General features: G+C 36.8%; 2 protein-coding genes across 3 annotated transcripts; both read left to right on the top strand.

Annotated features, from left to right (window-relative positions):
- The first annotated feature begins 232 nt into the window (after nt 1–232).
- Nucleotides 233–1,429, top strand: LOC120179293 (cyclin-dependent kinase inhibitor 7-like). 2 transcript variants are annotated; one of them, XM_039184926.1, is made up of 4 exons: nt 233–573; nt 788–840; nt 968–1,117; nt 1,220–1,429. In XM_039184926.1, exons 1-4 carry the CDS (start codon nt 235–237, stop codon nt 1,293–1,295), a joined length of 618 nt encoding a protein of 205 aa, XP_039040857.1. In that variant the 5' UTR covers nt 233–234; the 3' UTR covers nt 1,296–1,429. The 2 variants fall into 2 exon arrangements, with proteins under 2 accessions (XP_039040857.1, XP_039040858.1); XM_039184927.1 differs by having other exon boundaries at nt 971–1,117.
- A 2,603-nt stretch (nt 1,430–4,032) lies between these two features.
- On the top strand, nt 4,033–4,707 carry LOC120179382. The gene has a single exon (XM_039184991.1). The coding sequence runs from the start codon at nt 4,033–4,035 to the stop codon at nt 4,705–4,707; it is 675 nt and encodes a 224-aa protein (XP_039040922.1).
- Nucleotides 4,708–14,507: the final 9,800 nt, after the last annotated feature.

A 14,507-nucleotide genomic window follows, 5' to 3' on the forward strand; every position in this document is an offset into this window, starting at 1 on the left:
TCACGTGGAAGTAAAAGCGTAAGGTAAGAACGGCGTCGAAGAGGTCCACGGTTACGGTGACACAAATAACGGAGTAAGGACGACGTACATCACACACAGTAACAAAAAAAGAAAAAATCAAGGGCTCAGAATCCTCCATCTTCTCCCTCGATTGCCTTTTTAACACTCTCTCCTTCGTTTAAACCCCAGAAATTGTAAAACCAAAAAAGCAAACACAGGTTATTGAGGGAAAAAATGGGTGATTCTGTAAGGAACTGTAAACGAAGTGCAGAAACAGCTGAAATGGAAGCTTCTAGCACGATTTTATCATTATCAAAGAGAAGAAAAGCCGTTGGTCCTCGTGAATTGCAAGAATTGGAGTTAATATCACCGGACATTGAGCTCGAAAACCCTCGCTTCCTTGCGAATTCGCAGAACCAGCCTATTGACTTCGCCAATTCCTCGGATTCTTGTGGAGTGCAAGCCGGAGATATGTGTTCCAGTCTCTTCTCCGTTGATTCATCGGCTTCTCGTTGTTCGAGCAATGAGTCATGTGATATTCTCAAGGATAGCTTGAGAATTGTAGATCTAGAGGTGAATTTCGAATTTATGTTTCGTTCATTTTCTCCTCTATTTTTTCTTCTTTTTGTTTCCTCGTTTGGTTGCTGAGAAGAGAAAAATGAAGGAAAAGATTGCCGTTTCGCATGAGCTTTCAATTGATCGCTTGTAAATATTCGTTATATATGCAAATTAATTACCTGGTCATAGTTCATGAATGTGTTTCTTTTTTCTTTTTCTTTTTTTGCAGCCAAAGAGTTTTGAAACTGAAATCTCAACGTGCACCACCATCAACAAATTCAGGTTAATTTTCACTAATTCTTTCATTATTTACTACTACGTTTTTATTCATTAAGAGGGAGGAAACGAATCGTTTCCCTTAACTCTCCGTTTTTATAATCTCCTCTCTTTTGCTTATTTTGTTTTCCAGTAGAGAAACAACTCCCTTAAGCGAGCTTTGTGGTGACTCAAACGAAATGGAATCGCCTGCGAAAAAGCCTCCGAAGATGCCGTCGCAAGCCGAGATCGACGATTACTTCTCCGTCGCCGAAAAGTACGAGCAAAAGCGGTTTGCAGAGAAGTAAGCTTGTTGTCTCATTCTCTTTAGGTGCGTAGGATAAGGACATTATCAACAAGAATCTCAATCTCAAACTAACAAACATTATATCTGTTATTTTCGAAGGTACAATTACGATATCGTCAAGGATGTGCCTCTCGACGGTCGATACCAGTGGCTTCGTCTAAAGCCAAAACCCTGAAGACAGACACGGGAGGAAGACGATAACGTGGCGGCATCTAATTGGCTGAAATTCACCAGTTTTGTACAGTTTTCCCTTTCCAGCCACTGTTTAAATTCAGGAATATTCGAAAGAAGCTTATTCTGAAAATCCTTTGGGAAAAATAAAGAACTTACTACTTTTTATCTTTATTTTATTTTGTCGTTGTAACTGTCAGTAATATTTTCCTTGTTTAGGAATTGACGAGTATTTATGAGGAATTTTGGTTATATATATAATCGAAAGGTGTTTTTTGTTTGAGCTTTCATTGGTTTTTTTCCTTTTATGCACCTTCTTTTTGGTATATTATTATTCTTAACTTTTCCTGTTTATCTGCATTCGGCATTTTTTTAATTATATTTTTATATAAATAGGGAAAAGTTATTTTGGTATAAAGAAAAAAAGAAATTGTCCAATAGAATGGAGGACATGATTCCTTCACATTACCGTGCCGGGACCTATGTAATAAAAAAGAAAAGAAAAAGGCTTTTTAGATTTGAACTTTATGATAATATAACCCACTTTTATGATAAAATAAAATAATATTATTCTTAAAGTTCTTGAATTTAAACAATTAATAAAGAAAATTCTGAATTAATGCTATATTATAATGATCCAAAACTTTTTCTAAATATCAGTTATACACAAAATGACTGAAGCTTCATGTCAATCAGCGCAAGTTTCTGTATGCGGAAAATCACAAAGAAAGCACGAAAACTTTCAACTTTAATAAGCTAAAATCTTGTACCTTTCCTTTTAAAAGAAAGTGATACTTTTGTCTTCTCATTTTATATTAAATTTTTTTATATTAGAGCGTTCTTAACTTTGTGATCGTAGGATCGAGTTTTTAATGGTGGCAATTTATAATTCTGACTGCCGGAGGTCTTCCACGGAAACTGCTCTCAACCTGACGTTGGGGGCAGCTTACTATCCTACTTCTCTTACCCAATTACATATGGGAATAGAGTCATCTAATATTTAAATTTAATATTTTATTTATATAACTTAACTTTTTTATTATTCAATTGAACTAACGATGGTTATCATTGGTGTTATTGATTACATGAAATGGGTGCAAAATAATACATTAGAAAAAACGAGGAAAAGGGGGGGGGGAATTGATTCTTTTGTTGAGGGGATAAACCAAGGGGGTTTCACGATTGCATATTCCGTCTATAAATATTCGCTTTTGGCGTATGGCAACCGAATATTATAAACATGTATATCTCAACGTACTGCCACTGAAAACCGTTAAAAGTGAAGAAGCCCCTGCACACAAAATATTCCACATTGGGATGAAAAAATAGATGACTGAGCAGAAAAAAAAAGCGACTAGGACTGCACATAGCGGTTTTTTTTCCCAAGAGGGTTAACCTAGATAATTTATCTTTATAGAATTTTATAATTTAATACAATTCAAATATTTTTTTCTATATTTTTATTGATAATTTATTTTAATTTCCTAAAATTTTATAAACTCTTCAATTCTCATATCAGAATATATTCAAGTAACAGAACAAAAACTATTTCGTTTGGATTCATTTATAATATATAATTCATCTAACAAGCATACACATTTTGAAATATGGAGATTATAACTTATAGGAACTAAAATGTCATATACTTCAACAATAATTTGAAACATGTCGTAACACTTTTTATGATTTTTTATCGGACTTTTAAATTTTTCAGTGGTATGGATGCTTGACACTCATTAGAACGAAAGTATTGAAACATTCGTAAGAAGTATCGATATTTTTACAAATAGTGTTTGATACTTGATAATTTCGACCTATTGAAATAAAATTATCAATACTTTTTAACAAGAGTATCAAAACTCTTATAAGAGAATTAGTACTTTCAGACATATTATTAACACTTTAGTGCAAAGAAAGCAAAGTTTATGCATCAAGCTTAAATTAAGCATGTTTTTTTAACTGCTAAAACATAGCAATATCATTTCTAAGGTAGATATTCCATCTCCTTAAATGGTAGCTTGATAGGATACTTCAAAGGTCAGAGGGGTATAAGGCAAGGATATGCTTTATCCCCAATTTTATTTGTGCTTGCCATGAATATTCTTTCAAACATCCTCAACATAGCTGTTGCCAGAGGAATCTTTGGGTATCATCCAAAATGCAAAAAAAATGACCTCACTCATTTATCTTTTGCAGATGACCTTTTAATTTTTTGCAAAGGAAACCTTGATTCTATTGCTGGAATTATTACTGTTCTTAATCATTTCTATAGCTTGTCTGGTCTAAAGCTAAATGTTAGCAAGACTAAATTGTTTGTTGCTGGTATTTCACCGAGAAACCTTGATATTATTAAATGTACTTCTGGTTTCAAACAAGGTTTCTTACCTGTAAGGTATTTAGGGGTACATTTAGTCACTCGAAAACTTAATACTCAGGACTGCCAGCCTCTTATTGACAGAATCAAATCAAAACTGCACCATTGGTCTGGTAAACTGTTAAGTTATGTTGGAAGATTTGAACTGGTCAAAACTGTTCTCTTTAGTGTTGCCAACTATTGGTGCAGGCAATTCATTCTTCCTCAATCTATTATCAACAAAATCGACCAACTCTGTTCTCAATTTCTTTGGAAGGGATCAGATCAAGCAGCATCCGAAGCCAGAATCAGTTGGAAAAATATTTGATGCCCCAAATCAGAAGGAGGCCTTGGATTAAAGAACATTAAATCATGGAGCAAGGCTTGCATGATTCAGCTTATTCGAAACATTCTTGCTGGAGAAGGTTCACTTTGGGTTGCTTGGATAAACAATTATGTGATTAAGAACAAAGATTTCAGAGACTTGAGTGAAAGTCCTACTTATAGTTGGGGCATAAATAAACTTTTAAAGATAAGGACAGAGGCTCTTCCCATTCTTAATGCAGGTGCTTTTAAGACTAAAGATATATGGGAAGAAATTAGAGATAAAAGAAATAAGGTACCCTGGCATAAAGTGGTTTGGTTTCCTCTCCATATTCTGAGGTTAAGTGTAATTACTTGGATGACTATTCTTGATAGGCTCCCAACTCGGGAGAGACTTTCTCGGATGGGAATTCAAACTGATGGTCTATGTGTCTTATGCAAAGAGGATATTGAAACTAGGAATCACTTGTTTAATGATTGCAACTTTGCTATATCCCTGTGGAATTCAATATTGCAACTCACTCACTTGTGCAAAACCCACATGTCTTGGGAAGCAAGATTAGATTGGTCTTGTAAAGACTGGAAGGGTAAATCTCTTATCTCTACCATTTTGAAGATAGCATGGATTGCATACATCTATTTGATTTGGGAGGAAAGAAATAGGAGAATCTTTCAAGGAATGAATCGAAACGTGGATCAACTTTTGAAGAACATCAAGGAGCTTGTCGAATTCAACTAATTGGTAGGAACATTAATAGACTCGATGATGTTAATTCTAATATATGTAACTATTAGGGTATAGACTAAACATTTTTTGTTGTAATAGCTGTTTATACTCCCTTTTGGGATGTTTGTTGTAGCATAACTTTGGTCCTTTGGATAATAAAATTTTAATTTATCCAAAAAAATATCAATTCTAATAATTTTAGACAATTGTTGACGAAAACGGGTAAAGAAAACAAAAGAACACGAGAATTTTACGAGGTTCGGCAATGTGCTTACGTCCTCGGTGCCTAGGCGGCGCTAGAAGTTTTTTTATTCAATAATCTTTTAGGTCTAGGTTACATCTCTATTTATAATAGAAAACCCTGGTACATAATTACAAAATCAACCCTGTAACGTACCGCGGGGCTACGCCCCCGCACCCCCAACCCACATAATTCGTAACCCCACAACGAGACTTTCTTTGTAAGGACAGTTGATGTTCGCTTCGCTCACTCCGCTCCATCTCCTGTCCTCTTTACTGGTATATTTATGAGCCATACCTAACAAATCTCCACCTTGGCGAATATCCTGCCTCTTGGAAACTTCAATGTGGGTTGGGTTACCTTGATCCTTTAACAACTCGAAACATTCAACAAGTTCAAGCAATGCTTGAACTTGTCTGTCGTAACTGGCTTAGTGAACATATCAGCGGCATTCTCATCAGTATGTACCTTCTGAAACAAAACCTCTCCAGATGCAACCAACTCTCTGATCTTGTGGAACCTTACATCAATATGTTTAGTTCTAGCACGATACACCTGATTCTTAGCCAAGTGAATAGCACTTTGATTATCACAAAGCAACTGAACTCCACCTTGTTGAACACCCAACTCCTTCACTAAACCAGTAAGCCATAAAGCTTCTTTTGCAGCTTCAGCCGCTGCCATGTACTCAGCTTCAGTTGTAGATAGAGCCACAATAGATTGAACAGTAGACTTCCAACAAATAGGCCCTCCACCAAGAGTAAAGACATACCATGTCGTAGATCTTCTATTATCCAAGTCACCTGCATAGTCTGAATCCACATATCCTACAACCAAAGGATTATCCCGCTGACTCCCAAAAACAATTCCATGTTCCACAGTACCCTTTAAGTACCGAAAGATCCACTTGACTGCTTCCCAATGTTGCTTACCAGGTTTAGACATGTACTTACAAACTTGACTAACAGCATGAGCTAAATCAGGACGAGTACATACCATCGCATACATCAAGCAGCCAACAGCATTAGAATACGGAACCTTTGCCATATCTTCAGCTTCCTTATCTGTCTTGGGGCACTGTTCTGATGAGAGCTTAAAGTGATTCGCCAATGGAGTGCTAACTGGTTTCGCGCTGCTCATCGCAAACCTTTCTAGCATTTTCTCAACATAACCCCGTTGAGATAGCCGCAGTTTCCTTGAGTCTCTGTCCCTGCAAATTTCCATTCCAAGAATTTTCTTTGCAGCACCTAAATCTTTCATATCAAATTCCTGACTCAATAAAGTTTTCAAACCGATAACATCATCCATGTTCTTCGCAGCAATCAACATATCATCAACATACAGTAATAGAAAAATAAAAGAACCATCATCAAGGCTCTTAACATAGACACAACAATCATACTCACATCGGTTATAGCCAATCTTGATCATATAGGAGTCAAACCGTTTATACCACTGTCTCAGAGACTGTTTCAACCCGTACAAAGATTTCTTCAATCTGCAAACTAAATGCTCGTTTCCAGGTTGAGTGAAACCTTCAGGTTGCCGCATGTAGATCTGCTCCTCTAAATCACCATGCAAAAAAGCAGTTTTAACATCCATCTGCTCTAAATGCAAATCCCAACTAGCCACCAATGCAAGTACTGCTCGGATTGAAGTGTGCCTGACCACAGGAGAAAAGATTTCATCATAATCAACTCCTTTCTGCTGTGAAAAACCCTTCGCTACCAAACGAGCCTTGAACTTCTCCCCCTCTTTTTCTGTTACTACTGGTTTCTTCTTATACACCCATTTGCAACCAATCGGCTTCTTACCCTCAGGAAGGGGAACTAACTCCCATGTGCAATTGTGATTCAAAGACTCCATCTCCTCAATCATGGCTGCCATCCACTTGTCGTTTTCCTGACTAGTAACAGCATCATGAAAAGTAATCGGATCATCACTGCTAACAATAAGTGCAAAAGATACCAAGTCTTCAAAACCCAATCTGTTCGGAGGCTTTATATTCGTCCGTCTCACCCTGTCTCTGGCGAGACTATAATCCTGCAAATCATCCGTAGTGGAACCACCAGAAGTCGGTTGAGAAGTTTCTGGTTTCTCAACTGGAAACTGCTCGAGATCCACCACTGTCGTGTCTTGCTTCTGCTGCAACATGGATTGTTCATCAAAAACGACATCTCTACTAATCACAACTTTCTTCGCAACTGGATCCCAGAACTTGAATCCTTTGACACCTTTCTTGTAACCCAGAAAAATGCACTCCTTCGATTTTGCATCAAGTTTGGATCTCTCATCAGCAGGTACATGCACATAAGCAGGACAACCAAAAATCCGTAAGTTATCAAACTAACATCATGACCAGTCCATACCTCTTCTGCAACTTTCCCAGCCAGCGATGCCCTTGGCGATCTGTTGATAAGGTAACACGCCATGTTAACAGCCTCAGCCCAGAAGTGTTTGGGAAGCCCCGCATTCAACCGCAAACATCTGGCTCTTTCATTCAACGACCTGTTCATTCGTTCCGCAACACCATTCTGTTGTGGTGTCTTGCGCACTGTAAAATGCCTCTGAATCCCATGCTCCTTACAGAATTGTAGGAACTGTGAATCTGTGTACTCCGTACCATTGTCAGACCGCAAACACTTGATTTTTCGTCCTGTTTGGTTTTCTACCTCAGCTTTCCACAGCTTGAACTTCTCAAAAACTTCAGATTTCTGTTTCAAAAAATACACCCAAACTTTCCGTGAAAAATCATCAATAAAAGTAACATAGTACCTAGATCCACCCAAAGACGATGTCGTGGAAGGCCCCCATACATCAGAATGCACATAATCAAGAATCCCTTGAGTTGTGTGCTTCGCAGTCTTGAAACGGACTTTAGTTTGTTTACCAAGAACACAATACTTGCAAAAGTCGAGCTTACAGCTTTTGACACCATGCAACAAGTTTCTCTTGTGTAATTCTGCCATACCACGTTCACTAAGATGAGCAAGGCGCATATGCCACAATTTTGTCGTATCATCACAGGACTCAACAGAGTGAACTCCACCTGCAACGGTACTCCCTAACAATCTGTAGATATTCCCTACAGTCATCTTGCCTTTCATCACAGTCAATGCTCCTTTAACAATCCGAATGGTTTCCCTATCCTCGTCAGCCTTAGGGATAAAACCATTCTTGTGCAAAGTGCCCAAGGAAATCAAATTCTTCTTCAAGTCTGGGATATGTCGAACACCACTCAACGTCCGAACGAAGCCATCGTGCATCTTAATTCTGACATCACCAATACCAACAATATTGCAACATCGATCATCACCCAAATAAACCGAACCAGAATTAACCGGCCTGTATGTCGAAAACCATTCCCTATTTGGCGTGATGTGATAAGAACATCCAGAATCAAGAATCCAAGCATCCGTCAATTGTGTCGTTGAAATAGAAAGCATATCACCCTCACTGCAATCAGAATTATCATCCTCGACCACGTTCACAGACTTGGATGAGCCATCACGCTTCTCATCAGTCTGCTTTTTCAACTTCGGACAGTCTCGCTTCATATGTCCCGCCTCTTTGCACTTGTAACAGTGAATCGTCTTCTTATCCCTGGATTTGGATCTGGAATTCCGCTTCCCGGACCCTGCCTTCTCTGGCTTCCGTCCACGATCTCGATTACCCTTGACATATAAACTATCGGCTTGAGAGCTTTCCCCTGTATTCTGCTTCCGCTGGTTGTGAGCCAACAAGGCTGCAGTAATCTCCTCAACATTGATAGTCTCTTTCCCATATGTAAGAGTAGTCACCATGTGTTCGTAAGAGGGAGGCAACGAACACAACAGAATCATCGCTCTGTCTTCATCCTCAATTTTCACATCAAGCCGAGCCAGATCAGAAACGATTTGATTGAAGACATTCACGTGTTGCGCCAAATCGTGATCGTCCTGCATCTTCAGCCCATACAGCCGCTGCTTCAGATACAGTTTTGTCGTTAAGGATTTGGACATAAACTGACTTTCCAACTTCCTCCAAATTTCGTCTGGAGACGATAGATGCATGACGTGATACATGACCTCGTCCGCCAAGCATAATCGTATGGTTCCTGCCGCTCGCTGCTGCAATTCTTCCCAATCTTCCTCATCCATCGACGCCGGCTTTGTAGGTCGCAAAGCCTTCAAGATCCCTTGCTGCGCCAATAGATCCTTCACCCTCGTTTGCCATAATCCGAAGTTACCCTGACCATCGAATTTCGCGACTTCGAATTTTGCTCCTGACATCTGATACCAATTGTTGACGAAAACGGGTAAAGAAAACAAAAGAACACGAGAATTTTACGAGGTTCGGTAATGTGCTTACGTCCTCGGTGCCTAGGCGGCGCTAGAAGTTTTTTTTTATTCAATAATCTTTTAGGTCTAGGTTACATCTCTATTTATAATAGAAAACCCTGGTACATAATTACAAAATCAACCCTGTACCGTACCGCGGGGGCTATGCCCCCGCACCCCCAACCCACATAATTCGTAACCCCACAACGAGACTTTCTTTGTAAGGACAGTTGATGTTCGCTTCGCTCACTCCGCTCCATCTCCTGTCCTCTTTACTGGTATATTTATGAGCCATACCTAACAACAAGTTCCAAGCATCAAATACCATATGCATATAGTGTCTCATGGTGTTTCACCCATCACACTCAAATTAGTATAGCCAGTACTTTTCAACCAACTTTATCTCTTATGAACATGCTCAATGTTCTTTTAAAATGCACAAATATTCAAGGCACCATAACAATCTAAGCTAATTTCATAAAGCTTGCAAACCATTTCATCGATAACAAAATACACTTGCAATGACTTTAACATAACTATCATAGTATTTTAACTAACATACCCAAAGTCATATAACAAACACATCATATCTTAGTTCCATATCATAACAAATATTAACCAACATGGCATCAGAACAAGGTTCAAGATGCAAATCAATTATGAATTGGAAAACTAGATAAACGAGCATTAATGATACATGCATATCAGAGGTCAAGTAATTATTTAGACAAGATATTGAATATGTTTTTAAAGGTTGAAACATCAACCGATTGCGATAAATTTTCGAGTGAGATCCGTGTATTTTTAGGTCGACATGTCTTCGTGCAATATGGTTGTATGCCAGTTTGTTTTCTAACATATTTTGAAACATATCAATCTAAGGAACACATATTTTTTTAATATTTTTGAATATTGCTATATGATTCTACCAGTCATCGGCAGTGGGGGAGAAAGGTACTATCGGAAGCAAAGCAAACAGATACAATGTACACACATTTGGAGCTACTCTCTCTAATGAGGTTTTCTTTTTGAAGGTACAGTCGTGTCAAAATAATAGCCTACCCTTTGAGCACTGGAAGGTTGAACTTTGAAGTAATATTAGCGAATAAAATAGTAGTAGAAGATGCAATAGTTTATTATTTATAAAGAGATGGTAAAAGGGGGTTGCACGTGCGATGGAGGAGTAATGGTGGTGGTTTGCTTTGGATCTGATGCACCTTAATTTTTGTGGCAGTGACACTGTGAAGAGTGATTATGGTAGTGGTATGGGGATACAAAGAATGTTGCTTATTAATGACAAAGGGAATTTCTTCCATTTCCATGTGTGTTTTCCCCTTTTCAATGATTTATCTATTTTTTTATTACTTCGATCTAACATTTTGATATTTGTTGCTAAAAATGTTGTGGTGGTGACTATTAATGGCTTTTCATGATTTTAATGAAGAATCGTGATGGATGGTTCTGATGAGCAGAAGAAAATGATGTCTAATATATAAGAAGAGAGGTCAAGAGAGAGAGAATTCAAGATTTTTTCTCCAGTGATACATGATGAATTATATATTGACTCATAATATTACCGTCAGACCTAGGATTATAATGACAATATGTAAGCTGCCAGGTAAATATATATGACTGTCAAGTAGCAGACTTGGTTCTCTTAACTTACGTGAACTTGTCAGAGATTACATCAAAAGATTGTGACAGGTCGATGAATATAGAACTTTAGAGACTTCGATTAATAAAAGAATTCCTCCGGAAATTCTGATAGTCAAAAGAATGACAATGAAAGTACAACATGCAAAGAAGATCCGAAGGAGGTACAATAATATTAATCTATCTTTTAAAATATACGACAATATAATATATAGTTAGGTATTTTTAGAGATTAATATTGATCAAATTATAATAGAGATTATGATTTTTATTTTCTTAAGAAAATATGTCTGATAAGAACTTTTAAAAACAATTTTAGAAAACGAAAATGAGAACACGTGAAAATATAAATATAAAAATTTTTATTATTTTCCTTAAAAATATAAAATATTTTTTAAAATAAAATAATTTTAATCCGTAAATTATATTTCATTACTTTTTTTCCCATAAAATCCGAATGTTAAACACTAATTGTTTCATAATCTCTTTGGTTTAGAATTGAATGCTTAGGAGTGAAATTTTACAAAAAAAAAAGTTGAGTTTTGGATTAATTTATTGTTTAATTGATCAGCTTTGAAAATGGAGATGGTCCCTATTACCATTTATCTTTTTCCTGCAGAATGAAGTAAACGAAAATATTAGATTAATATATAAATACGACAAATTATAATATATATAAATTAAATTAAATAATATAACATTTCAAATAATATGTCACGTAATATTATATTTCAAAAATCTTATTTTTAGAAATAATTTTACATTACGTGAATGAAATATATTCTTATAATATTTTCTTTTTGATAGACTGAATTTTATCATTTTACATTGGAGTACTATTTCATTTTTTAAGGGGTTCCAAAACTCAACAAATGCTAAGCAACTCATATCACGGCACTGTCAATTGAACAAGTTTGATTAAGGTGAGTTGAATCCATTTAAGTTTTATTTTTAAAATTATTTTAAATATTTCAAATTATCTTAAATTTGTTATTTAAGGAAAAATAGACTAAGAAAGTGAGTGAAGATAGTCGTCTATCTGAAAATTCAAAATTACTATATATTTTAAATATTTTATATTTATTTTTTATTAAAAATATATTTTTATCTTTTAAAATATCTTCCTAAAATTGTAAAAAAAAAAGCCCTCACAAACATAAAATTTTACGTCCTGTTTACAAACGTCATCCGACACTGCTTTAAAAACAACGGTTATGGCGCACGATAAGGTTTTTCTCTGGGTGCACGTTAGCAAGGCTATTGTATCTTGAAAATTCGATCGCGTCTCTGGCGCCCTTCTACCATTCTCGGTGTTTCTCTTTCAGATTTCCCCTATGTTCTGTCTGATTTCCTGGTTATTTCCTTCCTTCGGTGTCCTTCGATGGATTGGAGAAAGCTTTTTGGCTGCTCTGCGGGTCTTGACTTGGAATTTCATCCGCCTAGGGTTAGCGAAGGGATTATCTCCGTTCACCCACCTCCTGAAGTCCTTGAAGCCGGGATTGATGAGTGGAAGCTTTCACTCGTTGGGCAATTCCTCGGTGTTGCCCCAAACTTTGCTGCCATGCAACGAATCACTGATAATCTCTGGAAGAAAGCTCTCGGGGGCAATAAAGTTCAGGTAAGTTTCGCCGGTAATAATCTCTACGTATTTTTCTTTAAATCTGAATCTATTAGGGATTGGATTCTTGAGAATTGACCCTGGCATATTCTCAATAAACCCCTAATTCTTAGGAAATGAGAACCTAACTTTAATAGATTGCAGTTTGATTTATCCCGTATTCCAGTTTGGGTTCACCTATTCAACGTTCCCCTTGAACTTTTCTCTAGAACTGGACTGAGCTATATTGCTAGTGCCATAGGCTCCCCCCTCACTATGGACTCTGTTACTACTGCTAAATCCCATCTAGAATTCGCTAAAGTCTGTATAGAGATTGGGGTTAATGATGTTATTCCTAAATTTGTGGATGTGGTTCTTAAGGATGGAAAATCCATCTATGTAGTTGTAGAGGTACCTTGGCTGCCCTCAAGCTGTAAAAAATGTAATGTCTTTGGACATAACGATAAGAACTGCAGCTTCCAAAAACCCAAGCTCCTATTAAACAACAAATCTAGAAAAAGAAAGAAGTTCATATTCCTTCTAAAATATCAAAACCAGTCGTAGGAGGAATCGAACTCTTACAAGAGTCTGATCCTTCTATCTCTACCTTAATAAAAGCACCTGATGCCTCTGTGTCAACCCAGTTGTGTTGAATTCTGAAGCACTGGTTGACAATATTATTAATTCTGATGTTGTTAGTCAAGTTCCTAAGGACGGAAAAGTTATATCTATTGTTGATTCTTCCGAGATCCTAACTTCGTCTCAGCCTAAACAAGGAAGGGGTAGACCAGTTAAAAACAAACCCAAATCATGTATATCTTCTTCTAACAATCGATTTAAGGTATTAAGTGTTGAGGATGAATCCTCAATTGTTCCTGAGTGTCAACAAAGGAAAACTAGGCCAGCTTCCTTAGGAGTGGCCAGAATTGTTAATGAATTAAAGATGAAAAAGAAAGATAATCTAGTCAAAGCTAAAAATGCTGAGGTAGATGGTAGTGGAGGTTCCCTAGTTTCTTCCTCTCAATGGTTTGTGCCTTCTGGAATATCAGAGGACTGAATTGTCCTCAAAAACAATCTTTTGTCATTAGAAGAGCTAATTTAAACAAAGTTGATGTTCTCTATTTGCTTGAAACAATAGTGAAATCTGTCAAATCTTTGACTATTCTCAAAAGCAAATTTTCTAATTGGAATGCTTTTACCAATTATGATTATGCTCATAATGGTCGTATATGGATCTTATGTAGAAAAGGAAATGATTTTACTTTTTGTCATGCTTCTAATCAGTGCTTATCTATCAAAGGTTATCATTCTGGTTTGACATTTCTAATTACTCCTGTGTATGGTAGTAATGATAGTAGAGAAAGAAGACTTCTTTGGCAGCAATTTAGGGACTTAGATAGAAACTTAGGCCATTTCCCTTGGATCATAGGTGGTGACTTTAACATCATCCTGAACTCTAATGAATCTTATGATTTTGATCTGCTGGGTCATTCTTCTTCCTCCGATATGAGAGATTTTCAGGAAATTCTTACTGACCTTGATCTTTTTGACCATCCCTTTTTTGGCCCTACTTTTACATGGAGTAATAAACAATATAATGGTTTCCTTGTAAGAAAACTTGACAGGGTGCTTACTAATCAAATCTGGATCAATTCTTTTCAATCATCCCATGTTGAGTTTCTTGCTCCAGGCATTTCTGATCATTGCATGGCCCTTCTATGGATTCAAAAAAAAGATGAAAGCCAATAGACCGAAGCCCTTTAAGTTTTTTTAATTTATGGACTCTTCACCCATACTTTCTGACATTGGTTGAAAAATCTTGGCTTTCCCCTGTCAAGGGGAACCCTATGCAGATTCTTTTCTCTAAGCTTAAGCGTCTTAAAAATTATCTTAAAACTCTCAACAATTCTTTCTTTAGTGAGCTCTCTTCTCGGGTTATCTCTAAAAAAGTTGAGCTTGAACAGAAACAACTTAAAACTCTTAAAGGAGATGCTTGTTTTGA

This window comes from Hibiscus syriacus, unplaced genomic scaffold, assembly GCF_006381635.1.
Source record: "Hibiscus syriacus cultivar Baekdansim isolate YM2019G1 unplaced genomic scaffold, ASM638163v2 tig00112411_pilon, whole genome shotgun sequence".
NCBI lineage: Eukaryota > Viridiplantae > Streptophyta > Magnoliopsida > Malvales > Malvaceae > Hibiscus > Hibiscus syriacus.